The 26,641-nt window shown below is 41.5% G+C and overlaps 1 protein-coding gene across 4 annotated transcripts in view; it reads left to right on the top strand.

The window, feature by feature from the left end:
- Window positions 1-687: 687 nt before the first annotated feature.
- The window catches only part of TMEM117 (transmembrane protein 117), a 483,464-nt gene continuing 457,510 nt past the window's right edge, over window positions 688-26,641 (top strand). The window contains exons 1-2 of one of the 4 annotated variants that reach the window (XM_053895726.1): window positions 688-1,066; window positions 11,814-12,118. In XM_053895726.1, the coding sequence (XP_053751701.1) occupies window positions 11,842-12,118 (277 nt within the window). In that variant the 5' untranslated portion in view covers window positions 688-1,066; window positions 11,814-11,841. Of the gene's footprint in view, window positions 1,067-1,227; window positions 1,252-11,813; window positions 12,119-26,641 lie in introns of those variants that run through there. The other 3 variants (XM_019419099.2, XM_019419100.2, XM_019419101.2) reach the window with 3 other exon arrangements.

Genomic DNA, 26,641 nt, shown 5'->3' with positions numbered 1-26,641 from the left:
CAAAGGTCTTCCTCTGCCATGCTACAGATAAAGCATTTAAGAATTACAGCATGATAGGTTCCTGAGAGCTTCAAGCTTCAAAGATATTGCACATGTGTGTGCTTCTGATATATGTATGCATAACTGTATGTATGAATGTATGTGTGATTGTATACGTGTGTATGGGTATATATGCATGTGTACATATATCTGCCCATTTCTAAGTGTGTGTGAATGTGTGTGAGTTTATATATATGTGAACAAATGTGTGACTATATTTGCGTGGGGTGTGCCAGACCGGACAGGCTGGAAAGTAAGTGTATGAAAAGTAAGTGTAAGACTACTCATATCCTCCCGGGCTGTCTCTCCCCACCCCACCTCCACATCGCCAACTGGCAAAAGCAGAAAGGATGCTCTATATGACCTGAGACTGCATTAGAAAGTTTGCACTTCTTTGAGGCTATTCCACCTGGGAATCTCATTGGTTCCCTGCAGGATGGTGGATTTTGCAAGAAGTCTGCGGATTCCCCCAGGACGAAGGGACTGCTGCTGACACGCTAGGCTGAAGCCAACCGCCCCCCCCCCCCACTCCACCCCCACTCCCACCCCGCCCCCGCCTCCGCCGCTTCCCAAGTGGTCCTGGGTCTGCAGACTCCTGCTCTGCAGAGGCGGGCCCGGCCGGGGCGGGCTCGGCGCGGCGCGCGCGGCCCGCGGGCTGGAGTCGGCCCGCGGCGCAGGCGGGAGGGGAGCGGGAGGGCGGGGGCGGCGGCGGCGGGAGGCCATGCCTCCAGCTGCGGAGGCTGCCGAACAGCTGGAGCCATCGCGGTCACCTGCGCGGCGCCGTCGCCGTCGCCCTTGCGCCCCGGCTGCCCGGCCCGCGGCCGGCGGACTTTGCGGAGGGCGCCCGGCGTAGGCGGCGGCGAGTGTGGGCCGAGCCGGTATTTATAGCTCGGTGACAGCAGCGGCGGCAGCGACGCCGGCGGGCCGTCTCGCCGCTCTTCCCAGCGAGGCCGCCGGCGCGGCGGAGGGCTGTGCTCGCCCGGCTCTCCGGTGTTGCAGACACCCCGCGCCCGCGCGGCCCCAGCCGGTGAGTACGCGGGCCCGGGCGCTGGGCGCGCCTCCCCCGCCGCTCGGGCCGGCCGCAGCGGAGCCCTGCTAGCCTGGCCGCCCCCTCGTCCCTGCCCGCGAATGCGGAAGCGGCCGCGGCCCCCCGTCCCCCAGTTCCCCCGGCGCGTTTCCTCGGTTCCCGAGGATGGCACGCCAGGAGGCAGGGTAAAGTGTCAAGCGTGGGGGGTGGGGGGTGGGAAGAGGCGGTAACGGATGCACCGGTCCTTTTGCGAAAGGGCAGTCGAGACTCCTAGGTGGAAGGCTGTCGGCGAGGAACCCTGGAACTCCGGGGCTCCCAGGGTTACCAGGACAGACCTTGAACTTTCCTCGCTTCGCTGATTACTAGCACGGGAGCGCTGGAGAAGCACTACGTATTGTTTGTTAATTAAATTAACAGGTTGCTGTTTTGGGGCGTTCTCCATAAAAGCAAAACAAAAAAACAAAACTTGAGTGTTTACTAACTTTATTGTGGCTAAAGAAAGCTATCTGGCGATTCCTATTTTTGAAAATGCCGTAGGCTCACAAGTGTGGTGGTTCCATGTGGTAACACTTGGGCTACCATTATTCATTCTACCCTCTGTGGAACAATGAACTCTGTGTATGGGTGTGAGAGAGGGTAGTAAACATCACATGCTTGTTTTAGTATTTGTGTGTCTAATGAACCAAAAAAAAGGGTATGTTGAACAAATATATTTACCCCTCATTATAAATGACATACTGTTTGAAATCCGTAGAAGGGACTTCTAGAAAGATTTCAGGGTTTAGTTTTGTCTTCAGAAAACATTCCTTACAATTTATTGAATATAAAGAAGAGTACAATCTCTGTAAAAACTATTTTTGTTGTAAAGTTTTTAATTTTTTACCATGCCTACACTTCCTAACACCCCCCCCCCCATCTATGTAGTTTAAAAGCAATTATGGATTTTGAAATTTTAACTTGGGTGTTTATACCCACTCCCATTCCACCTCCATTTGATCCTTTGCTCAGAAACCAATACTTGTCTATTTTATTTAATGTGCTTCTTTAAACTGCCAGCTATTTAAAAAATAATTTCAGATATGAATGAATTTTACTTTATTCTTGAACTATTATTTTCTTTGGTGTTTGTTTAGATTCTTTATCATAAACAGATATCGCTAAAAAGAGGTCTAAGCATTTTTAAAGAATTAAATGGTGAATGTTTCAACTTTATGACATGAAAGTGTTCATAAATACTTTGCCATTTTAATGAAAAGTTAATTAGAGAGAACTCCAGACCTACTTTGCTTCAGCTTCTCTGTTTTAAAAACTTGCATGGTTTAGAACTTTGTTATCCCAAAGACTGCAGGATAAGAACAAGGAAAGAAAATCACTTAAAGGTTGAAAACAATATGAAGAGAAAGTCTAGGAAGGGATTTATGGATATGATCCTCTAAATTAGCAAGGGTACTACAAATACCATCCTGGTATGTATGTAAAAGTCACTTAGGGTGGTTTCATTGATTGACTTAAAAGGTTGCTTTTTATTTAAAAGGCTGTGTGGTCTCTGGTATTGGACCAAAAGCAAGAAGTTCCAACTTAGTTCTGTTATTATTGCGATTTGTGTTTTTAAAACCTGTGTTAAGCATTCACATTATGTAGAATGCTATATGTAATCTCCTCATGCCTGCCTTTCATCTAACGTTTCAGGATAATATACCAAGACCTTAGGGCTGGTCCAGGCAAATGTATATTTGGTTTCTCCATTTTTCTGCCATGTGTCCTTTTATAGACTTGAATATCCCCTTATCCAGAGTTTGTTCTCTCTGGAATGGAATCTTCAGTGTTTTTTTTTTTTTTTTTTTTTTTTCTTACTCAAGGCTGGTTCATTATCCCATCATGATACATAATTTTTTTTTTCGTTTATTAATTCAATAGCAAATATTTGTTGAATGCCTACTAGGTACAAGTTATCACCTAGTACTTAATGGTTCCTAGTGCCCCTGCTTCCTTCCCATTGGAACTTCTCGGTGTAGGGAGCATAGTAGTTATTGAGAATATTGACTTTGGGGTCATAGAGGTACTTCTCCTGTTTCCACTGGTTGGTACCTATATGACCTTGGGCAGATTATAACCTTTCTGAGTCTCCACTCCTTTATTGGTAAAGCCAAAGGGCTGGTATAAGGACTAATTGAGGTACTGAATGAGAAGTACTTGCCTAACATATAAAAAGCACTAAGAAATGTTAATGATTATTGTGCTGTCCATGTCTGCTTCGGTGGTGTTCCTCTCAGCAAATGGCAGTTCCAGTCTGGGTTTTGCCAGGTCCTGTCCACATCCAATCCATCACGTAACTGTCGTCAGCTCTTCCGTTTAAATGTCTAGAAGTTCATACATTTCCAGCCACCAGACAGAAATGTGGCCCTTCTGGCATGTAACTCACATGTGTCACTCAGTCTCCTGTTTCCCGAATCACACAAGGGAAAGCCCACACGCATTGGACAGCCTCAAGGCCAGATCACTCAAGGCCACCTCACAATCGGATGCTACCTTGCAGGCTCCATCTCCTTTCACACTCCCCTGCATCCACACTCTATCCAGTCACGCTAGCTTTTTTGCTCTTCCTTAAATGCGCTGATCATTCACTCATCACAGATTTTTGCAATGTTTTGTTCTCTGTGTCTGGGTCCCTCTTTCCCAGATACCTGCTTGCTTCCCTTCCTTCCTTGAGGTTCTGTCCAAATGTCACCGTATAGTGATGCCTGCTTTAATTTCCCTCCCTGCTGACATTCCCCAGTAACTTCCTCCATCACCTTACAGCTTTTTAAAATATTATGTATCTATTTTCTTTTCTGTTTAACGTCTGTTTCCCTCAGTGAGACTGTAAGATGCAAAACAACAGGAGTATCATGTTAGCAACCCTGATGGGTAGGCCAGTGCCTGGCACAAATAAGCAACTGGTAAAATGTTGAACAAATGAATGATGAATGTTATCATGGAATTAACACTTTCTAAATACGATTTTGGACAAGTAGCTTAAGGTTTCTGAGCCTCAACTTCAATATTTGCACAGTAAGGATAGCATTCATCCTTCACCTTGTACAGTTGCATTAAAAATACTTTAATGGTGAGAATAACATGAAAAATCACTCCGTAAGTGTAATGTGTAGGTGCTATTACCATCATGCTCATTATTAGTGGGAATGACCAAGACTCGTTTGTATTTTAACAGTGGCCTTCAGGGTAGGAAGTGGCTGGAAATGATGAGGCACTTTACAAATGAAATCTCCTTAGGTCTTCACTACAGTGCTCTGAGTGAAGTACTTTTACTGGGATTTTACTGGCGAAGAAGTGGAATCTCCAAGAGGTTAGGGATTTGCCCAAGGTCACAGAGCTAGTAAGTAGCAGTTAGCTACCATATTCCTCCCAGCACATCAGTCCGCCCTTTGAAAAAACTCATGCTCCTGATTCCTTTGAATCATTCTAGTGTCATTCTAATGGTGTGGTTTTGCCCATTAAAAACACTAAAAGGTAAAATGTGATATAAATATAGGCTGCTATCCTTATTTATCTTTTAAGGAAAAAATGTTAAACAATTTTAAACTGTGTCTGCCTTTTGGAGGTAGAATTTTATTTTATTTTATTTTATTTTATTTTATTTTATTTTATTTTATTTTATTATTTTCTTAATGCTCATTTATTTTTGAGAGAGAGAGAAAGACAGAGTGCGAGCAGGGGAGGGGCAAGGAGGGAGGGAGACACAGAATCCAAAGCAGGCTCCAGGCTTTGAGTTGTCAGCACAGAGCCCGATGCCGGGCTTGAACTCACAAACTGTGAGGTCATGACCTGAATGAAGTTGGGGACTTAACCAACTGAGCCACCTAGGCTCCCCTGGACATAGAATTTTAAAAGCAGTTATCCTAGGGATTAAATGAAATGATTGTAAACAGTGTTCTGTGAACTGCAAAGAACTTTAAATACTATGCTAGAACTAGGGTAATTGAAGACAGGAGGCTCTTCTTTGTCTTGTAGCCTTTACCTTTGTCTTGTACTAATACAGCCAAGAATGGCCCAAAGTACAGCTGTATGTGTCACAAAGTGCATACCACAAAAAGTAAAGTACTGGAAGTCTTTTTAAAAATTATTTTTCAAGAGATTGGATTCAAGGTGCCGGGCTACAGTTTATACTCTTGGCACAGTCATCTTTTCAAAGCCCTTTAATCAGAGCTAAGAGAGGTTCCAGGTGAATTTTCAGACATAAATGCTAAGGAGCTTCAAAAAACTTGGAGAGATTCTTTTTTTATTTTAGACCGGTGCCCTTCACAATGGAAGTGCCCTGTGCATGTTACCTGGTTAGGTGTTACTAGATGCTGAGACCTGTATTCGCAGGACTGTGCACTCAGTGTACTCTACCTGGCCAGTAGTGTCTTTTGTAGAGCATTAATTCATCAAGGACTTTTCCAGATGCATCCGTAAATTAAAAAAAAATTTTTTTTAATAAAATAATGTTTATTTGTTTTTGAGAGACAGAGAGAAGCTGAGTACAAGCAGGGGACGGGTAGAGAGAGAGAGGGAGACACAGAATCTGAAGCAGGCTCCAGGCTCTGAGTTGTCAGCACAGAGCCTGACTCGGGGCTCGAACTCACAAACCGTGAGATCATGACCTGTGTTGAAGTCAGATGCCCAATCGAGTAAGCTACCCAGGCGCACCAATTTTTAAAAATGTAAGAGTAAACTCCATCTTTTTAAAAAAATTTTTTAATGTTTATTTTTGAGAGAGAGAGAGAGAGAGAGAGAGTGCATGAGCAGGGGAGGGACAGAGAGAGAGGGAGAATCTGAAGCAGGCTTCAGGCTCTGAGCTGTCAGCACAGAGCCTGACACTGGGCTGGAACTCATGAACAGCGAGATCATGAACTGAGCCAAAGTCGGATGCTTAACCGACTGAGCCACCCAGGTGCCCCTGCCAGGTGCCCCAAGGGTATACTCCATCTTAATCAGACTTGTTATTATGCAAGAACTGTTGCCTGAGCCAGGGTCCCTTCTGAGAAAAATGAAATTCACCCTCCTTCAGTGTTTTCCTTTATTCGTAAAGACTCTAATAAGTGATGGAGGCAGGGTACTCTGGTTCAGTCAGATTATTACAACGATTCTTGGGGGATCTATTTTGTTGTAGTCCACGACCTGATTATCTTTTACTTAAACTGTTGAAGTTGCCTATAAACTTATTTTCCCCACTTTCATTATGCCTCATACCAAGTTTTCATGATCTAAGCTGACAGAGAATTCTCTCCCAAATTCTGCTCTAGTCAGTTATATCACTTTTCAGTTCTGAAACTTTTCATTCTCTGGTCTCTATTCAGTAAAATACACAACAACACTTTTGTGTATGTTCCTTGAATTGGCCCCAAATTATCCTTGCCTCTCACAAGATGCCCTCAAGCACTCTGTGCTCCAGCCACACAGAACTCCAGATGCACCTCCTACAGATGAAGAAGAAAGTCTCTTCTCTGCCTTTGTTCAGTGCCCTCCCAACTTGAGTATCCTTACCTCCTTCCCATTTTTCCTTTGAATACCTCTCCATTCTTTGCCTTTAGATTAGCCAAAATACAATACTTGTAGTAAGATGTATAGGATTCCTAATATCTATGATAAATATTAGTCCATCTAGAGCTGGAAACCATGACTGGAGGCCTGTGGATTATCAGAGTGTAAAGTTCCAGCCTGTAGCCAACCAACTTTTTCAATCACTGCTATAATGTGGAAAAGCAGAGGCTTCCAAGATATTGGTAGCGACATCTGCCTAATCATGTCATTACTTACAAGAGGGAAGTGAATGGTGTGGATTAATCTAGCTCTCAGAGATGTGTTCTTTTTAGGCATAGTTGGCAAATCACAGAATGAGCATCAGTGATGCATTGCAAAAGAACAAGCAGATCAACTCAACTACTTACACTTGATGCTCAGAGAAGAACAAAATTCAAGCAATCCTGTAGTCAGTTACGTGACCCCGATTCTTTCTGATCATGCTAGCCAGGTCCGCTGGAATACTATGAGTAGACTCATTCATCCTAGAAGTACTGTGAATCTTTTATATCACACAGATTCATTATCAGAAACTTCCTAACCAACACGTAATGGGTAAGATTTTGGAATTTTTTCCTTTACGTGGGAAGGCTTGGTGTAGAGCGTTAATGACAAGTGGCTTGGATTTGTAACCTGGTTTTGGCCCAGACCCATTTTGTTATCTGGTACAAATTACAAATTCGTAGGTTTCAGGTTCAAATTTGTAAAAATAAGAGTATTTTCTTCATTGGGCTGCTGTGCAATTTAAATAAAATTTGTAAAGCTCATTAGCATAGTGTCCTGGTATATGGTTAAGTATTCAATGTTAGCCCTAGTGATAATGATGATAATGCAGAACCTGTGTAAAATGAGATGTTGTTGGGTGGGATCAGTGGTGAGTCAGCGTGGCAATTTTGGGGTTCCAGTGCTTTTTTTCTCCTTTTTTTTGTTAGTGAAAGGTAATGGCGGGTTGCTGTGTCTCCTCATCTTGCCTGAAGAATAAGGAGGCTTTTCTTTCTTTTTTTTTTTTTTTTTTTTTTTTTTTAATTTATTTTTGGGACAGAGAGAGACCGAGCATGAACGGGGGAGGGGCAGAGAGAGAGGGAGACACAGAATCGGAAACAGGCTCCAGGCTCCGAGCCATCAGCCCAGAGCCTGACGCGGGGCTCGAACTCACGGACCGCGAGATCGTGACCTGGCTGAAGTCGGACGCTTAACCGACTGCGCCACCCAGGCGCCCCAAGGAGGCTTTTCTTTCTAAGTGTACTGCTCACCCCTCCCCATCTAGTAGATGTCCGTCGATTGCCCACTTTGAGCCCGTGCCCGTGCTGTGCCCTGGAAGTGAACAGCCCTTCACTGAGGATCTTATGACCCAGTGAGGGAGACAAACACATAAATCAATAATTTTACTATAATATACTAAGACCTAAGATAGATCACATTTATTTAAGATAAAAGCTCAGCTTTGTTGGCAGAATTGAATTTAAAGAAATTAAAAGGGTTTGTAGACTATGAATACTGTGTAGCATAGTCTGAATCATTTCAATCCTGGATTATTAGCATTAGAGTCACTGAATGATCATATTGCTTTATGTGAACTACAGAAGTGAAAACAGTTTTGGTGCTTTGCATACCTGGTGCCTAGGGCTGAGATGACTAGGCAAGCTTTGGGTGACCTTGTGGATGAAGTCAGGAAGTGGGGATAAGTAGAAGTTTCATTCAAGTTATTATGTAGGTTTTGAAATTTGGGACCCCCTGGAAGACCTCACTTCAGCTTTGGCATATGAAACAAGAATAAATATCAGCCATGTTTAGCATAAAATAGACCAGTAATTCAGCTGGTCTGTGAGTCACTGAATCTGTTTGTGGAAATAAAGACTAGCCTGCAGACCTGATGGGAAATATTTATTGGAAGAAACACTTCTAGCTTTATGATATATTAGATCAAGGGCTAGGAATGGATTTGGATTCAGATGCTGGCTCTTCCACTTCCTGGATGTGGATAGGCAGCAACCACTCTGATCTTTGTTTACGTGTAACCTGGGGGTGATGGTACCATTCATAGCATGCCTGTGGGAGTTCAGATCAACAAGTACAGGATTGTTGCTCAACTCTACAGTTCTCTGTCTTGAAATAATATAAATACTGGAGAGGAACAGCTGTCTCCCAACTTTTTTGAATGTTCTAATTCAGTTTGGGCACGTGGACATTACATAGCTCACTAAACAAGATTCTAAAGTTAAAAACAACAACGATAAAATAAGTATATGCTAACCCTTCACAAAGCATTTATTCAAAAAACAATCAAGATCCTATGTATTCAGTGTTCTGAATCCTGCTGCCTTGCTTGTATGTGGGTGGGGGGAAAGGAGGTGATGGGGCAACTACAGGAGAATTCTGCACTGGTAAGAGAAGGAACCTAGAAACCTGTTTAACTTCATAGATGTTACTCATGCCCTGTTCTGATGGGCATGTAGGAGTGAGTCCTGCTTCAAGACTCATTGGCCTTGAGATGATTTCTATGTAGTCTCTCGTGATAGTGGTCTTTGGACATTTCTAAAAACATTGCATGAAATTGAATTGACAACTCATTCTGGCATCCTTGCATACTGAATATCATGAAAATGCATGATGCTCATTTTTGTTCTTCACCACTTTGCTCTCTTTCATGTGATAACCAACTACTGCTATACTTACTGGGTGATGAACCTCACATTAGAAAAAAAAATCTTGGGGTGCCTGGGTAGCTCAGTCGGTTAAGCATCCTACTTCCACTCAGGTCATGATCTTGCAGTTCGTGAATTTGAGCCCTGGGTCGGACTCTGTGCTGGCAGCTCGGAGCCCAGAGCCTGCTTGGGATTCTGTGTCTCCCTCTCTCTCTGTCCCTTCCCTGCTCATGCTGTCTCAAAAATAAACATAAAAAGAAAAAAAAATCCTTGTGCAGTCGCCATTTCTAAGTTGTCTGAGCCGCAGCCCCTGGGAACAGACATTTCAGAGTATTCACAAAGATCACGAGGGACCTGAAATTGCTTAGAAGGCACAGAGACTATCTGTTTTGCTGAGTTATATTTCCAGTCCTTTTGTGTGTTTACATTGCTTTTCTGAAATAGTTAAGACAAGTCTTCATTAACTTAGATTGTGGGTTTGATTGATATCCATCACCCCAGAGTGTTGGACAGAACTTGGGAGCCTGGGATTCTATTCTCAGGTCTTCCACTGACTTAGAGTTACTTCAGGCTTGTGGCTTGATCTTTGTGCTTTTAGTCATGTGGAAATGTGAATATTTGTCAATGGGAAATTTATCAATTTACCAAAGTGCTCAGGATTTGTGAAGGATTCTTCCACGTATGTATTTTTTGCCTGGGTATAGAAGTATACTCTATAGAGTTAATATAATCATCTCTGGAGAAGAATGTGTCTCCAGAAAGCATTCAAGGGATGACATCCCTGGGGCTGGGCCCTGTGTCTTTCTAAGGCAGGGGAAATGCCTGGAACTGACTGGGTGATTTGGCTCTACAGTTGACTTCAGAGGCTCAGATAAGAGCTCTGCTGGCTGACTTTGGGCCAGTTACATAATCTGTGTGAGCCTCAGTTCCCTCCCTGTAAAATGAGGTGATGGGAATGATAATGACAGTATTTCAGAAGGTTGTTATGATAAAAATAATTTAATGATGCATGTAGACATCCAACACAGAGCCTGGATGTCATATGCTGTAGGCTTTGTAAGGGTCCTTTTTTTTCTCCCAGTTCTAAACAAATTGAGAAAGGAGAGAAAAGAATTGGCAGATTTCAGTGACATTACTACCTTTATTGTTATGTTTTGATCTCAGCTTTTATTCAGTTTTATTGTTATGTTTTGATCTCAGCTTTTATTCAGCTTTGTTGCTGAAATCATAGAGATATAGCTTAGTCTGAGCACCAAATGGGTTCACCAAAACTGCATCCCACAATTGGATAGACTTAATAACAACCCGTCACAGCCTTGGTGAATCTAATGCAGGCTTGTGTTCTTTATAGGCAGGCTGCCTCCCAAAGAGAAAGGAGGAGGTGAGCAAGATTTTGGAAGTGGGGTCTGCACAAAAGAGTTTTAAGAAAGCTCTTTACTCTCAATGCACCTCGAGGTTAGGACCCACAGATAGAGGCATAGTATGTATTTTGCAATGCCTCTGTGCCTTTCCAAATGCCTAGATTGAGCATTCTTGCCTTCTCCACTGGGGAAAAATTCCTACTAATCCTTCAGCCCTGAACTTGGGTATGTCCTCTGTGCAGTCTTCCCCTTTTTCCTCACTTCCCACAAGCAGAACTGTCCAGTCCCTCCTGCATGTAACTCACTACTGTACTATAGACTCAACTATTTCATAAGACTTATTCTGTGTTGAAATTATTTGGCAACTAGTCTATGAACCTTTGTATAAAAGTCCATACACAACATATAGGAAAAGGTCTGAGAGTACAGATTATTAAGGGATCATGCTGAGGAGAGGGATTGGGGCAGAGGAAGATGTTTATTTTTTGCTCCTATGTGCTCAGTTTGCTTCTACATTGCTTTCATTTTTTAAATGACTCTATATTATGATTGTAACCTAAAAATAGTAATCTAAAAGAGGAAAAGCATTGTGTTGTGTTTTTGCCCTGCATTTCCTCCTGAGGTGACCTCTACAGGTCATCTCAGTCATCACCCCACCCCGATTTTAGACAATCTTCTTCTGCCCTCTCATGTCCCTTCTCCCCCTGCTGTTTCATTCTCCTTCTTTTCCACATCCCCCATGTGGTCAGAGGTATGATTAGATGGCAGCGAAGGGACAATATTTACTTTCCTCAATCTCAGACATGACTTGGGATCATGAGAGGACTAGGTAGCATCTTTAAAAAAAATTTTTTTTTAAATGTTTATTTATTTTTTGACAGAGAAAGAGAGAGAGTGACAGAGCAAGCTGGGGAGGGCAGAGATAGAGGGAGACACAGAATCTGAAGCCGGCTCTACTGTCAGCACAGAGCCCGATGCGGGGCGTGATCTCATTAACTGTGAGATCACGACCTGAGCCGAAATCAGGAGTTGGACGTTTAACCCACTGAGCCACCCAGGAGCCCCTGGTAGCATCTTTTCTAAATACCTGTTTATCGAGCTGTTACGAATCAGAACAGATAATAGGAAGAGAGACTATTTGTTCTCCTGCTCTAACCCTATGTATCTTTTCTTACACAGGTAAACAACGGAATTGAAGTTTTGAAGGATGGGTAAAGACTTTCGTTATTATTTCCAGCATCCCTGGTCTCGCTTGATCGTGGCTTACTTGGTGATCTTCTTTAACTTCTTAATATTTGCCGAGGACCCAGTTTCTCATAGCCAAACAGAAGCCAATGTTATAGTTGTTGGAAACTGTTTTTCATTTGTAACGAATAAATACCCTAGAGGAGTTGGCTGGAGGATCCTGAAGGTGCTTCTATGGCTACTTGCCATTCTCATAGGACTAATAGCTGGCAAATTTCTGTTCCATCAGCGTTTGTTTGGTAAGTACCCGTGAAATGTGAGGCTGATAATGACTGAATTCTATTCTTCAAGATAGAGCCCTGTTATTTCTAAATGCCAGTTTAGGATGCATTTTAGTTTTCCCTCTAGCCTTAATTTGCTGTGAGCAGTTGGAGCTAGGTTCTTCTGCTGCTCTTTGCCCAATGGTGTACTTTCCTGTGGCCTCAGGAAAATTAACATGAGGTAAAATTAGTCCTAAACTTAATTTCAAAGAATGGCTTTAGAGCCTAAATTAATGTGTGTGTAATCTTTTTAGAGAAGACATGAAAATAGCTCTTTTCCCATAAACAGTACCTAAGTATGTTATCATGAAGAGTTTGCCTTCATGTCATACCATGTGTTCATTAAAGTAACTTAACCATTGCTCATATATTTACATATATTATTCATTCTGAGAATAAGAATGGCAACTCTAACTTTTTTACCATTTTTCTTTCCTTTTTTGTTTTTATTTTGAACATTGGCTTGAGGATGTTTATTTTTGAGCCTATTCAACCACAGAACAGTAGATTAGCACAGAATCCTTTGATAGTAAGCAATAGACAAAGAAAAAAACACTAAAATAGTTCAAGCTAAAAAAAAGGTAATTTACTATAAGGGTACTGAGCTGTTTCTCAAAGATCAAGGATAAAATTCATTTTGGTAATTGGGATAAATGAAACCAGGGGCTTGAATTCTATCAGGATATTCTTTGTGACAATTTCTCTAACATATCTATTTTATTCTGTGTTCACATTAAAGATCACTTTATATCTACTCAGAGAGACTGGCCTGACTCTCTTCGTCCTAAGTTTAAACTCTCAGAAAAGAGCCTGATGTTGACCCAGTTTGGGTGTGTTTTCCACCTTTTGCCTAATTGATTTTGGTCAGGAGTTGGGTGATATTTATCCAACAAATACTCATTGATCACTGATTACATACCAGGAACTATTCTAGAGAGTGAATCAAAAAAGTAGGGACTGTGCCCTTATAACAATTTACATCCTGTAGGAGGGAGAAAGACAGAAAACAAATTAATGTACTATGCAAAGAGGTGATAAGTGTTACTGGGAAAAGAAAGTTTTAAATGCTGCCGGGCCAGTTAGTAAGAGAACTTGGTAATAAAACATTGAATTTAGTAATTATAAGATCATAGGTGACACACTGTAGGTATTTTTAATCTAGAAGCTTGGCTAGAAACAGATGGCAATTGTTTCAGGAAAAAACAAATTGAAACATAGATATATACACACACATAGTATTAATTCTATATTGTTTGCAATCTCCTTGAACTATTGTCCTCTGCTTCTATTACATACATTTATAAAAGGTACATATTTTATGTTTATTATATATGTACATAGTTTCAAGAAGTTTGGTGAGGAAATGAAAGGAGATAGGAAGTAGCTAAAAATGGAAGAAGGACCATGGAAAGATTGTGTTGGGCATGGTGGTGGGTGGTGCTGGTTTTGAGGAGTGAGATGAATTGATCTGCTTGTCATTTTGGGGGAAAGAGCTAGGCTGAAGTGAAGATAAAGACAGAGGAGGAGAGCAACTCTGAAAGCTTCTTTGCTTTGTGACTTAGGACACAGGTAGAAATAATGGCCTTAGTGGGGACAGGAAGAGAGACTCCAGTTCCTCAGAAATTTTCATGAGAGAGATAAAGTTTGATATTCTGATAGGTCCATTGGGGTGGGGGAGTAGAGAGGTAAGTGGCCTACCACCTGATGATCTCTGTTTGACTATGAACAAGGAAGAGCTAAAGATAAAAAAAAAAAAAAACAAATAAAGATAAAGGTGGAATGATTGAATGATGCAGGAGGTTTAAGAAAGTGGTTAAGGTTTGGAACAGTGACCCTGGGGAATATAGCTATCACCTGCCTAGGAACAAACAGAAGCATTACTGATGATCACGGAGGGCTGTTGGGGTTAGCCATTATGAACTGGAATGACATCGATCTGAACTGCTAAGCATTTTTCTTTATGAGAGCTCAGTCACCTGGAACAGAATTTGAGAGTGATTCATCTGGGTGGGGACTGCTCAGGCTTGCTGTATTGGAAACAAAGGATGGGAAATAAATGGAAGGTTCTAATAAAAAAGTTATTGTTTTGATTAACAGGGGTCTGGCTGGGCATGGAAAGGAGGTAAGGAAGATTGATAGTCTGGGAGGAGTGGACAGAAGCTGGAAGATTGGGTGAAACTGAACAGATGAAATGGAAGTAAGAAGAGGGAAAGGGGTTTATGGGTGTGGTGAGATGCCATGTTGTAACAGAAGTACAGCCAGTCTTTAGTGGTGATTTCCAGCTAGGGCGTGGCCTTTATGAGAGGAAGGTAAAGTACAGAGACAGGTCATGACAGAGAGGGTATCTAGGAACGGGGTGTTAGTTGGGCCATCGACCACACATTGAACAAGCATGGTGCTATGCATAACATTCACAGGGATAGAAGAGGTTAAGGGTCGGGGGGGGGGGGGGGTAAGTGGGAGAGGGTCAGTTTCCAAAAATGGGTGAGGAGTGCTGGGAGAGAAAACCATAGATGTCTGTTACAAACAGTGTCTTGGTGTGTTTATAATTTGTTCAGGAAATTTTCTCCGCGTAGAAAGGTAAGGCAAACTTAGACAAAATATCCAGTTTGGAGAAAAGGTATCTACCTGTATTGAGATTGATTGAGAATCATACAGTCAGGGTCATAGTATTAATAATAAGGGAAGATTATTTGGTTCTGTAGTTTCTACATTTTGTTAAGTTATTTTGTTATAAGATCTTGTGTTTTATACTAAAATCACATAACAGTAATGGCTTCCTTTTTAATTCTCCTGTTGATATAAGTACTTTAGCCCTGAAAAATCACTCTAGATTTCGGGTGTTATGTTGAGTACAAATTATTTTGAGATAGTGCGAAAATGTGACCCAATTTTTTTTTTTTTTTTTTTTTTTTTTCTTACTATAGGAAAGATTCTCTAATGTAGTTAGCTTTATCACTTCTATTTGGCAATTTCTTTTTTTTTCTTACTAAAACCTTATGAAATTATATGGGATATTAGAGAAGCAATGATAACCTCTGGCACATCTTGGTGATAAGTGGAAAGATAACTGGACTCCTGATTGAATTTTTGAATGAACTCCAAACTTGTCTTCTCCTTCTATCTTTCTGCATCTCTCTTTACTGCCATTATTTCTTCCTTCATTCACAAAATGGTAATTTTTTGCACACCTGGGTGGCTCAGTCAGTTAAGCATCCAGCTTTGGCTCAGATCATGATCTCGTGGTCTGTGGATTTGAGCCCCATGTCAGGCTCTGTGCTGACAGCTCAGAGCCTGGAACCTGCTTTGGATTTTGTGTCTCCCTCTCTCTCTGCCCCTGCCCTACTCGTGCTCTCTCTCACTCTCTCTCAAAAAGGAATAAACATTTAAAAAATTAAAAAAACAAAACCAAAATGGTAATCATTTGCTCCTAATAGTTCTGCCCTTCTCCAGTTAATTCTGAAATTTTCTACTGGAATAATTTTTCTAAATGGCTAGATGGCTCCTATTACCTACAAAATAAAATCTAAACTCCTTTGATTGATATCCGAAGCTCTTGATGATCTACCCTGCCTGACTTCAAATCTGGCCTCCTGACATTCCACACTGTACAGAATTATCTGCAGGTTCTCAAATCTGCTGCGTTCTCTCATGCTTCTGTGCCTTTGCCTGTGCGCCCTCCTCCACCCCGCCCGTGGGCATGATGCTCATCCCCTTCTTATTAACTTGGTTGATTTCTCTTTTTCCTTTACGCCCAAGTTTAAGCATGATCTGTGCGACACTTTCTCTGACTCCCTCCTGTCAGATATTGTCTTCCCTCCAGCTCCCATTTGTGTCTTCTTGCAACAGCAAGTACAGCAGGGTGCTCTGGAACTGACAGCCACGCAGCATTACGGAAAAGAATCCAAAATGTAACCCAGCACAAGCATTGTTCTTATTGGCTTGGAATGTGATCAGTGTTTCCCTCCTGGTTCCCAGATAACTAGCATTTATACATAATCCATTTTTTTAAGAGGCCATATTTAAACCTTTAACAGTTTGCAGATGCAAGCTTGTGGTAGGTGGTGGTGATGATGATGATAGTGTGTATGTAGGGACGAGTGGGATTGGTAATGGCAAGCACAGAAATTCTTGTTACAGAAATTGGAATGGTTTACAAAATAATCCAAATTCTTTTGTGCCATCAGTTAAACAGTTTTTTTTTGTTGTTAATCCTCTTATGAAATGCCAAATAAGAATATTGATAGAATGCCAGTATTCCTTTCATTGTTCCTTTCATTTCATTAACTTGTGAGTCTTCCCTCACTTATTTTATTATGGAATATCTCTTGTTAGTAGTCTCCAAGAGGACAATACCATATGACCAATTTATTTTTTTTATTTTTTTTATTTTTTTAACGTTTATTATTTTTGAGACAGAGAGAGACAGAGCATGAACAGGGGAGGGGCAGAGAGAGAGGGAGACACAGAATCTAAAACAGGCTCCAGGCTCTGAGCTGTCAGCACAGAGCCCGACGCGGGGCTCGAACTCACGGACCGTGAGATCATGACCTGAGCCGAAGTCAGACGCTTAACCGACCAAGCCACCCAGGCGCCCCCATATGACCAATTTAAAGCATGCATGAGGAAGAGTGATAATTCTCTGAGTACATAATTTAATGTAGTTTGTTGGTTATGAATTTTATTTTTATGAGGTATAAAGATTATAATTTTGTGGCTATTTAATTAACAGCATGAAGCCTCCTCATGATTTATAATTTGTAATGGGAATTGTCCCAAACAAAAATGGTGACGCAAGTTGGAAATTGCATGTTATCAGAGACACAAATGATTAAATGCATTTTAAGTTGCTCACCTCTCACCTTTGCTGTATGGTTGGAATAACACGAGAGAGCTGGGTTTCCTGCATTATCAGCACTAAATTTTATGATTTCAGACTGGTCACAGATCCCAAATTTCCCAAATGTGGAAAATAATGTAGGAGCACAGGGGAAATGAGAATTGATACGTTTCAGAAAAGCTTCTTTAGATTTAACATTGAATCTTGTTGAGGTGAGTATTATATTTGGATTTATGAGAATTGAATTCTTTCGAAATACTCTCTAACAGAATGGAGTGGACGATTCCATTGTTAAACAGTGGATGATTCCAGTGTTTAAAAAATAAGCGTGATGCATCCTAGCCTTTTGGAGAATTACACATTATACATTGGAGAAATCCATGAATAGAGAAATCCAAAGATTTCTGATGATAAGACTTGTATTTCTGATAAGGCTTATTATATAGAAATAAGCTTATTCAAGAAATCATTTTTATTCCAAGACAGAATTGAAATGCTTTTCCAAAACATATATGCTTAATACAATAGGAATAGAAAATGAAGGCCACAGAAAAGAAGAGAATTAAATGTGTTTTAGTTTTGTGAGTTTTGTTACCTTGTTGGTTTTGAGCTTTCTTGGAGCCTGGGCGAAAGGGGAAATGTGATATATTATATAGCTTGGATACCAGAAATGATGAACATTGCAAGTTTCACAGGGGAATCTTAGATTTTGGAATTTCCTTGCCCTAAGTTCTGGTAAACAATTTTCTTTTTACATTGGTTTGTACGGGAGGCACTGAGTAGTGAAGTGGCAAAGGCATAAATGGATTTCACATTCTTGTATCTTAAATCAAACTTTCATAAAAGTTTAGGGTGTAACTTTTTTTTAACATTTATTTATTTTTTGAGAGACACAGAGAGACAGAGCACGAGCAGGGGAGGGGCAGAGAGAGAGGGAGACACAGAATCCGAAGCAGGCTGTAGACTCTGAGCTGTCAGCACAAAGCCCGACATGGGGCCCGAACCCACGAACCATGAGATCATGACCTGAGCCAAAGTCGGTTGCTTAACTGACTGAGCCACCCAGGCACCCCAAGAGTGTAACTTTTAAGAATGAGAGCAGCTCTGTGCTTTTTTATACTCTGACAGTAAGTCTGTGGAGGGCAGAGTGATCAGGGTTTAAATACTGCCTTCTGATCCAAGGATGAATCTTAGGACATCAAGATTGTGACAAATGTCCTCTTCAAACAGACTACTCCTGCTATTTGTCTTCCCTCTTTTCCTTCTGGTTTCTAACGTACAAAGAGTCTCTCTGTTAGTTGTAGTTTTCTTCTTAACATGGGTAGAGGGCAGGCTGACTCAGAATGAGTTGACAGGGATAGGATATGAAACTGATTCTGAACCTGTTAATATTGCACAGCTCCTTTTTTAAAGCATACATATTTGCGTATATAGTTATTTGCATAATTGTTTCATTAATGTCTGGTTTCCTAGCTATGCCACAAGCCTCACAGAGGCAGGGATTAGGTCGAGTTGCTTGTCATTTAATCCTCAGTGCCTAACACAATGCCTGGAACGTAGTAATATTTGATAAATTTGAATGAATAAATTAATGTTCGTTGGTCTTTCACATGTTGTCTTTGCCATTGTTACCTTTTTCTTGTAAGCTCGAGAAGGGTATTCATTTGTTCATTCATAAAATATGAGACGTGGTCTCTGCTCTCAAGGAATTTAAAATCTGGTTAAAGAGAGAGGATACATATGCATGAAAAATTAATTACTCTGATAATACAAGGAAGTGCATATCAAGTATCAAATGAATAGTCCAGACTGTAGGTGCTATGGGAATTCAAGAGGAGATGCGGGTGGGCCGGGAAGGTGAAAGAAAGCTTTGCTGCCAGCGTGGGATCTGAGTTCAGTTTGAGGCACGAGTGGGATGAAAATAGTCAGATCTGATGCAAAGAATTCATTACAGATTTCAGGTCATGGGGTAGATGGTGTCAGCCGAAGAGATGAAAACAACTTAGTTTTTTTTTTAGAGTTGGGAAAAACTGAGGAAGTTGTGCTCATTTTGAAGGGAGTGAAAAGTTTGCATTAAGAAAGAGCAGGAGGTGTTACAAAGGCAGGCTGAGTCCCTATTCTTTCTTTGGTCTTTAAGTGCCTTTTATCTCTTCCATTGTGGTATTTGAATCAAAAAAATATTTGAACAAGATGGGAGACGATGACAAGATTCTCATGAATCAGAATGAAGCAGAATCTAGTGGGAATCAGAGAAGGGCAGGTGAGGGGAGTAGAAAGGGAAGAAGGAAAATATTTTTGGAGCCTCTTGCAGCCATTCAGGCCACTCATGAATAGGGCTGGGACAATGGGCAGCAAGATGGGGACATGTGGAACCTTATGGAACTTCACCTGTTGATGGGATATGAGGAGGTGAGAGTAAGAGTGAAGTTACAGGTAACTAGGAGATTGGGTGAGTGACTAAGGGAGTGATCATTTTATTAAAAAAAAAAAAAGAGAAGTCAGTCAGTAGGAGAATCCAGTTAGAGAGGATAATGAGTTTAGTAAATGGTGAGTTTAGGTAATGAGAACACAGACAATGGACCATTTATCTTGAATAGTGCTCAGAACAGCACAGTATGGGTTTACTGAACTGAATCCAGGCACACCATTTCTTATCTAAACTTTGAGGCCAAATGTGTTTCAGAATTCAGTGCATGTGCCTGTAGTTGAGAGCTCGCCCTACAGGGCTGAGGACATACTCTGCTATCAAACACATTGACATAACCATAGCTGGATTATATACTTATTCACATGAAGTAGAGTGAGTAAAGACTATAAACAGCCTCAAATCAGTTCGGACTAGGCTTTGCTACTGAGTGAATTCAGGTTTGGTCATGTCTTGCCAACAATTCAGTTATAAAGATCAGAGTCTTGGGATTTCAGAATTACAGAAACTGGATAATGGACCTACACTTGACTATAAGTAACATTTTGTAGACGTGTTTGAATTCTCCAAGATATCCATCCAGCTGCATAGAAATCATGATGTTTTTAGAAGCCAGTGATTAAAAAAAAGAGAGACAGGGGCTTGACTGAGATCTAGACATCTCTAAAAGAAGAATGTGTGTTGAAAGTGTATTTTTCTTGTGTTTATATTCTGTGAAATATTAAGGAGTTTGCTATTTCCTTTTACCTAGGTCTGTTTTAGTTTCAAATAGGAAGTTCTGAATAGAATGTTCTCAATACATCCAGAAATTTGAGAAGACAAATTCCATGATTTTTTCTTCTCTTTTAACAAAAAAGCAGTTTTCCATAAAATACCAAGTATCTCACTAATGTTCTGTCATCTCATGAGTTTAATAAAGCTAAATGCTTGTTTTCTATTGTCTTAGCTTTAAGTCCAGTCTGAAATTCTTTCCTTTGTGTTTGAGCTATGCATATGATTTTATCATTTCAAAATAGAAAACATTTCAGATGTCCCGGAAAGTATGGGCAAGATAGTCATGGTGATACAGGAGCATCAAAACGTGAGGAAACAGATTTATCATGATACGTTTAGGAAGGAAAAGCATTATTTTAATGTAATGGTGTGAGTATGGTATGCTCTTTTTTGTGTTAATTGGAGATATGAATACCTAAGTAGTATAAATGACCCTCAAGTTTATCCTGATAGTTGATAAGACATTAGGAAAGTGCATATTTATTACTTCTGAGGGTGCTTGTCAGCTGTTGATTATTTTAAGTATTGTACTCTCAAACAGGGGCTTCATTTTGGCAGAATTACTTGAACAAGTGTTGTATACAGAGCTGAATGCTACTTAGAGTATCTATCATTTTAAGCTTTATCTTCTCAAAGTACTGAATTTGATACTCATGATAGTCATATTTAAATGTTTATTACCACCTTCATTCTCAACCAATATATGCCGAATGCCAAAAATCTTCATTTTTCTTACGTCTCAGTTGTGACCATGTAATTCTTTTTTGTGGAGTAAAATAATTTTGGTTAGAAGTAACCACAGAATTCAAGTGAGAGAAAAATGTTACCCCAGTGCTTGCGAAAAATAATGAAAGAAGAAGAAGAAAAAGCAAAGTTTTTGATAGGAAACGCTCAGAAAGGTAGGCTGGGAAAGGATTGATATTTAGCATTAAAATAATCCCCAAGGAACACTCTCTTCCCAGGTAAATTTGGTGTCTGAGAGTTAGTGAACTTGGTAGCCCTTTACAAAAAACTTACGCTGCTTTAATGTCCTTATAGAGCAGGAAAGGAAGATGAGGCTGCAAATCCCGGGTCTCTGGCCATTTCCTCCCACCCCTTCGTTAGTTTACAGCCACAGTCATCTCGGTCCATTAGCACTAAAGGACAATCAGCTGCAGCTCTCAGTGTGCTAGGATTGCCTGGCTGCTCTAGTTCCCATAGGATAGAGGATGCAAACACTGTAAAAGGATACCCTCAAGGACTTACTAAAACTAACTCAGAGCACTGTAATTAAGCAATTATTAACCAGGTACCCTTCTGGATACTTTTTATTGTGCTTGATAGATGAATCATCAGAGGCCAAGGCACCCTTTCCTTACCATGTCCAATCATTGCCTCCTCTTCCTCTTTTCGTTTGCCACATACAGGAGGTAAAGGTAGAACTTTCTTATGGAAGCAACTATCCAATGGAATTGCAGCACGCAGAGCCATGCACAGGGAGCTGAGAGAAACCACGTCACTGATTAATGAAATAGAAGTAGCCTGGGTGGAACTTGATGGCTGGTTAAACTATGGTAACGTTGAAAGTGAAGAGTGCTTGATCACTTGATTCATTTAAAACCACCTTGATAGGAATGGATTATGGTTCAAATAATAGGGTCAACAATCCTAGGTGGGAGAGGAGTATGATTTGAGAGGACACTGATGAATAAAAGTATTCCCTGCTTTGATTTCTTTTCTCTTTTATGAATTCCTAACACTGGATTATTTCTTGAAGATACTCTCACTGGGTTAAAGTCTTATGCTACTTGGGAGGTATGATGAACTAACAAGGATATTAATAATTGCCTTCATTGGGAGATCTAGGTCCAAAGGGTAAGTGTTGGTAGGTGGGAGAATGTTCTGATACGGTAGCTGTGCAGAATTCTGGATAGAAGGAGGGAAAGGAAGGCCATTAGAAGACCTAGGGGTTCACAGGGAGTCAGACACAGAGCCTCTCCAGAGGAAAAACCCGCTATTTCCAGCAGTGGCCTTTAAGCTGCATATTGGATTTTGAGTATCAGTGGTGCTCAAAACAATTCTCTGTTGTTTGGGTTTGTGTTTTTATCATGGCTGTGGCCCTGACTTACTGTTGATGGAAAAACAGAAATGCACAGGGTTGATTTGCCTGGCTCCAAGGTCACAGCAATAGCCAGCAGTAAAATTGGAACATAAACTGAAGCCTTCTGATTCCGACAGGCGCCTTTTCAGGCATCCCAGATGGCAAACCGGCAGCAGGCGAGCCTCAGGACTGAGGCGAGCCTCAGGACTCAGCAGTCTGCCTCAGGACTGAGTTGAGCTAGGCCACTCCCTATGGCTTCGCTCCACTTTGTCTGTGTTCAGGGATTTTTTTCTGGCACCATCTCCTGCCTGACTAGCCCTCTCTTCTGGGTGAAGAAAGTCATTTTGTTGACCCTGCAAGCAGTTGTCCAGTTCCAGGACAAAGCCTGTTATTGCTGCTGACCCAGAAGATGTCGGCACAGGGCTGCCTGTCCTTGGCGCCATCGGTGATCTCCCTTTCGGCGCTGGGCTATTCTTCTTCCCGGATTCAAGAGGAATGTGATTACACATCAAGATTTCCCTTGACTAGTCCATGCTTGTTAAGATACTTTGCATTTCCTTGAGGACAGACCCATTGAAATGGATAGACCAGCTAAGAGTAGACAAGCAAATTCACACAGACACCTGAGGGAGCAAGTCGCAGTAGCCCAGGGAAGTTAGTATTTGCATTGTAAATTTTTAAACTTCGTATTTTCCTACAAACTGGCTGTGAGCACCTTGCCCAGGTGATCAGGTGCACCAGTGTGATAAGGCTGGCCTCTGCCACAAGTCCCCCTTCTTGCCCTCTGCCACTGTGACCTAGTGACATTTAGACACACCCATGAAATCCTCTTGGACCTTTGTTATTGTACTCCTGACCCAAATAAAGACACTTGTCCCCTGTCCTTACTCTCTTAGCTCCCCACCTGCTTGGTTAAGCCTGCTCCCTTGACCCTCCATGTCTTCTTTCCCCCATGTGGCCCCCTTGGGGCATGCGGTGACTCTCTCTAGGACTGAGTGTAATAAATGTGTTCCTGTCCCTCTTCCGTGTACCCTCTGCGGCCACACCTGACTGACCATCCCTTGAAAGAATACAAAGCAGTGTTTCTTGCTGCTTCATGACCTATCCCATTTCTCTTTTATGTTTTCCCCAATTTATTCCTGTTTGAAATGCTCCATGTTTTTAGTATCATCACTGATAAACATGTTGAGTACCCATCATTTGAAGGGATGGTGCCAGGTGCCACGAGACTTATCTTTCAGAAGGTTGTGGTGAGTGAAGGAGATCAGACACAGACATAGGAAAATACAGCTGTAATAGGATTCTGATGTCAGCATATGATAATTGCCATGTAAGCAGGATGAGGAGCCTATTCTGAAGGGGGAAAGAAGTCATTCCCAATAGAAATGGTCAAGTAAAACTTATAGGAGGAGTTCATGGGAACTCTAGAATCCCAGGGTGAGTGGATTTGGTGAGAGCTTCCTTGGTATGTTTTCAGCCAGTCTCTGAGTACCTCTAATAATGACGAACTCACCATCCCCTAAGAAGTCTGGGTCTCATTACTGTTTCTGCAGTAATTCTTGGGTCTGAACCTGAGCTGTGCCTTGTGGCCCCAGGAGAATTCCACTGGAGGGAGGAGGGCATTCCAAGCTGGAGAAATGTCAGGCATACAGTTGTGGGGAAGGAAAGGACAGCTGGTTTTGTGGGAGAGTGGAGCGGGGTAGTTTTCCTACCATGGCAGATTAGGGTTTACGGGAGGTTGGAAAGGGAAGCTTCAGGGCAAATTGTGGAGGGTCTTGCATTTCAGGTTCAGGAGCTTAAAACTTATTCTGAAAACCATTGGAAGCCATGGAGCATGTCCCTCCTTTTTAAATTTTAGGTTACAAAAGTGCATAAGACTTTTGTGAACAAAACAGAACAACAACAACAACAAAACCACCCCAAGATTATATGAATGAAGTCAGAGAGCCTAAAAGGTTTTGATCACAAGAGTGACAAGATCAAAACAGTGTTGTAGGATGATGGATGCAGAATGACTGGCTTTGAGGTGGGGAGGGTGCTTCAGTAACTTGGGTGTACCTGACCTTAAGAGATCAAGGCTCGGTTTAGAAGTGGCAGTGAAGGGGGACTGGAGGGGAAGGAAGGAAGCAGGGTTGTGAAGGAAGACCTGATAGTGCAAGCACACTGTTCTTTTTTTAAAGTTAACATCTTCATTTTAAGAACTCTGTTCCCGGGGCGCCTGGGTGGCTCAGTTGGTTGAGCGTCTGACTCTTGATTTCGGCTCAGGTCATGATTTCATGGTCCGTGGGGTGGAGCCCATGTTGGGCTCTGTGCTGACAGAGCAAAGCCTATTTGGGATTTTCTCTCTCTCTGCTGCTCTCCTCCCACCCCGTCCCCCCCCCCCCAAAAAGAATTCTGTTCCCTGAGTCCATTTCCTTCATTTACTAAACATAAGGTGTATCCATCTATTTCTAAAATTAGAAACTTAAATTCTCATTAGATCATCTTACCTTCTTTTCCAAGTTTGCTGAAAGAAATGAATGTATTATTCTGGTCATTTCTAATGCTAGAAGAGACTTTAAGAAAAAGCAGATTTGGGACATCTGGGTGGCTCAGTTGGTTAAGCATCAGACTTCGGCTCAGATCATGATCTCATGGTTTGTGAGTTTGAGCCTCACATGGGGCTCACTGCTTAGCCAGCTTCAGATTCCCCCCCCTTCTCTCTGCCCACCCCCCCCCCCAAATAAATAAATAAACTTTAAAACAGATTTATGTTCATAATTATGTATTGTGAAGATCCTAATGCCACTGAATTTCCTTTTTGAAGGTTAGTGTTTGCCTGAATTTGTTCACTGTTTTGGATCATGCTCATTGATTTGTCTCAATTCACTTACAAAGTATAGAAGTGTCAGCACCTCAGTACTATAGGCCTTGATTTTGTTCATTCAGTGCATGCATATTGAGCATTTTTTCAGACTCTGGGGATCCAGCATTGAACAAAAACAAAGTCCCTGCCTTGACTGAGCTTACATTCTAGTGGGAATAGATGGACAATCAAGAAATAAGTTACCATATATTATGTCAGAGGGCAGTACGTGCTGTGGCAGTCACCAAAGCACGAGATGTCTGGGAGGTTGTGGGAATTTCCTCGGATAAGGTGACATTTGAGCAAAGGTCTGAAGGAGGTGGGGGAGCCAGCAGCACAGCTTTCTGGGGGAAAATGACCAAGAAGAGGGTGAGGCAAGTATAAAAGCCAAGATGGTGGTGTGTTTAAAGTGAGTGAACTGCAAAGAGGCCAATGGCTGGAGCAAGGTGAACAGGAAGACAGCAGTAGTGGGGATGGGATGGGGTAGCAAGCTTATAGGCATTTGGTTGTAAAGAGTCCTTTCCCCTTGAGTAAAGGGAAGCACTGATAAACAAATGCTTCTGTATAACTAAGAATTTGGTATCTACTATGGACATACTGCATTAAAAATTGGCGTTTTAGTGAAACCCTTGAGCCCTGCTTCCTGGTCTATTGTGAGATGATGCACAGTCAATGATTTTCAATCTGGCAGCTCCTTTTACTCTTTGGAACAACCATTATGGCTCCTGTATGGAGGTGCTCACCCCACCTCCCTCCCTCCGGTGGGATATGGAAGTGAGGAAAGCTGCTTTTTATGGTGGGTGAGTTATTTGATTATTTTATTTTATTTTATTTTATTTTATTTTATTTTATTTTATTTTATTTTATTTTTTATTTGATTATTTTAAAGAATGTCTGTACCCTGTGCCTGTCCCTCATCCCCACCAGCAGGGCTAATTCTGTAATGGTATTTTTAGCAGTGGGGGTGGGGAGATGGCCCTGGAGGCAGCAGCTGTGGGGACTGCCCCAATTGTTTGTTTCTAAAGTTCAGATTATCCCGGTAGGGTAAGAAAAGCATCCTTCTCTAGGGATGAGTAAGTGTTCTGCCCATTGGAGGTCGGGGGGTGGGGCATAGAGGAGGTTTATGGCCCTTCTTAGGTTTTTTCCTCATTACTCCTCCATGAGACTGTTAATTTAGCCACATGAAAAATGGCCATATTCGTTTATTTCTGGGTTGCTCTCCTGCTTCTATTTAGAGGCTAAACAGATTACTGGATTCTCTCCTCTCTGTTGAATTTTGTAAACACAAGCGTTTAACAATCCAAGCATTTAAATCAGGACAGAGAATTTACTTAACAGCTGAATTCTTGATGATAGATCAAATTGAATATGAAAGAAGAGTATTTTTACTTTTCCTCACAAAACTCTCAGCAGGGAGTGGAGGAAGAGCTTTACATGTGATACTCAACTAAGTGTAGTTATTTTACCCCTAGATATACAAGAAAGGTTAATCAAATGGATGTTATGCATTTATTCAAGAGGTATTTCTGGGAGCTCCT

This window comes from Panthera pardus, unplaced genomic scaffold (genome assembly GCF_024362965.1).
Source record: "Panthera pardus isolate Hobbes unplaced genomic scaffold, ASM2436296v1 HiC_scaffold_6, whole genome shotgun sequence".
Lineage (NCBI taxonomy): Eukaryota > Metazoa > Chordata > Mammalia > Carnivora > Felidae > Panthera > Panthera pardus.
This window is presented reverse-complemented; position numbering and strand designations above follow the sequence as displayed.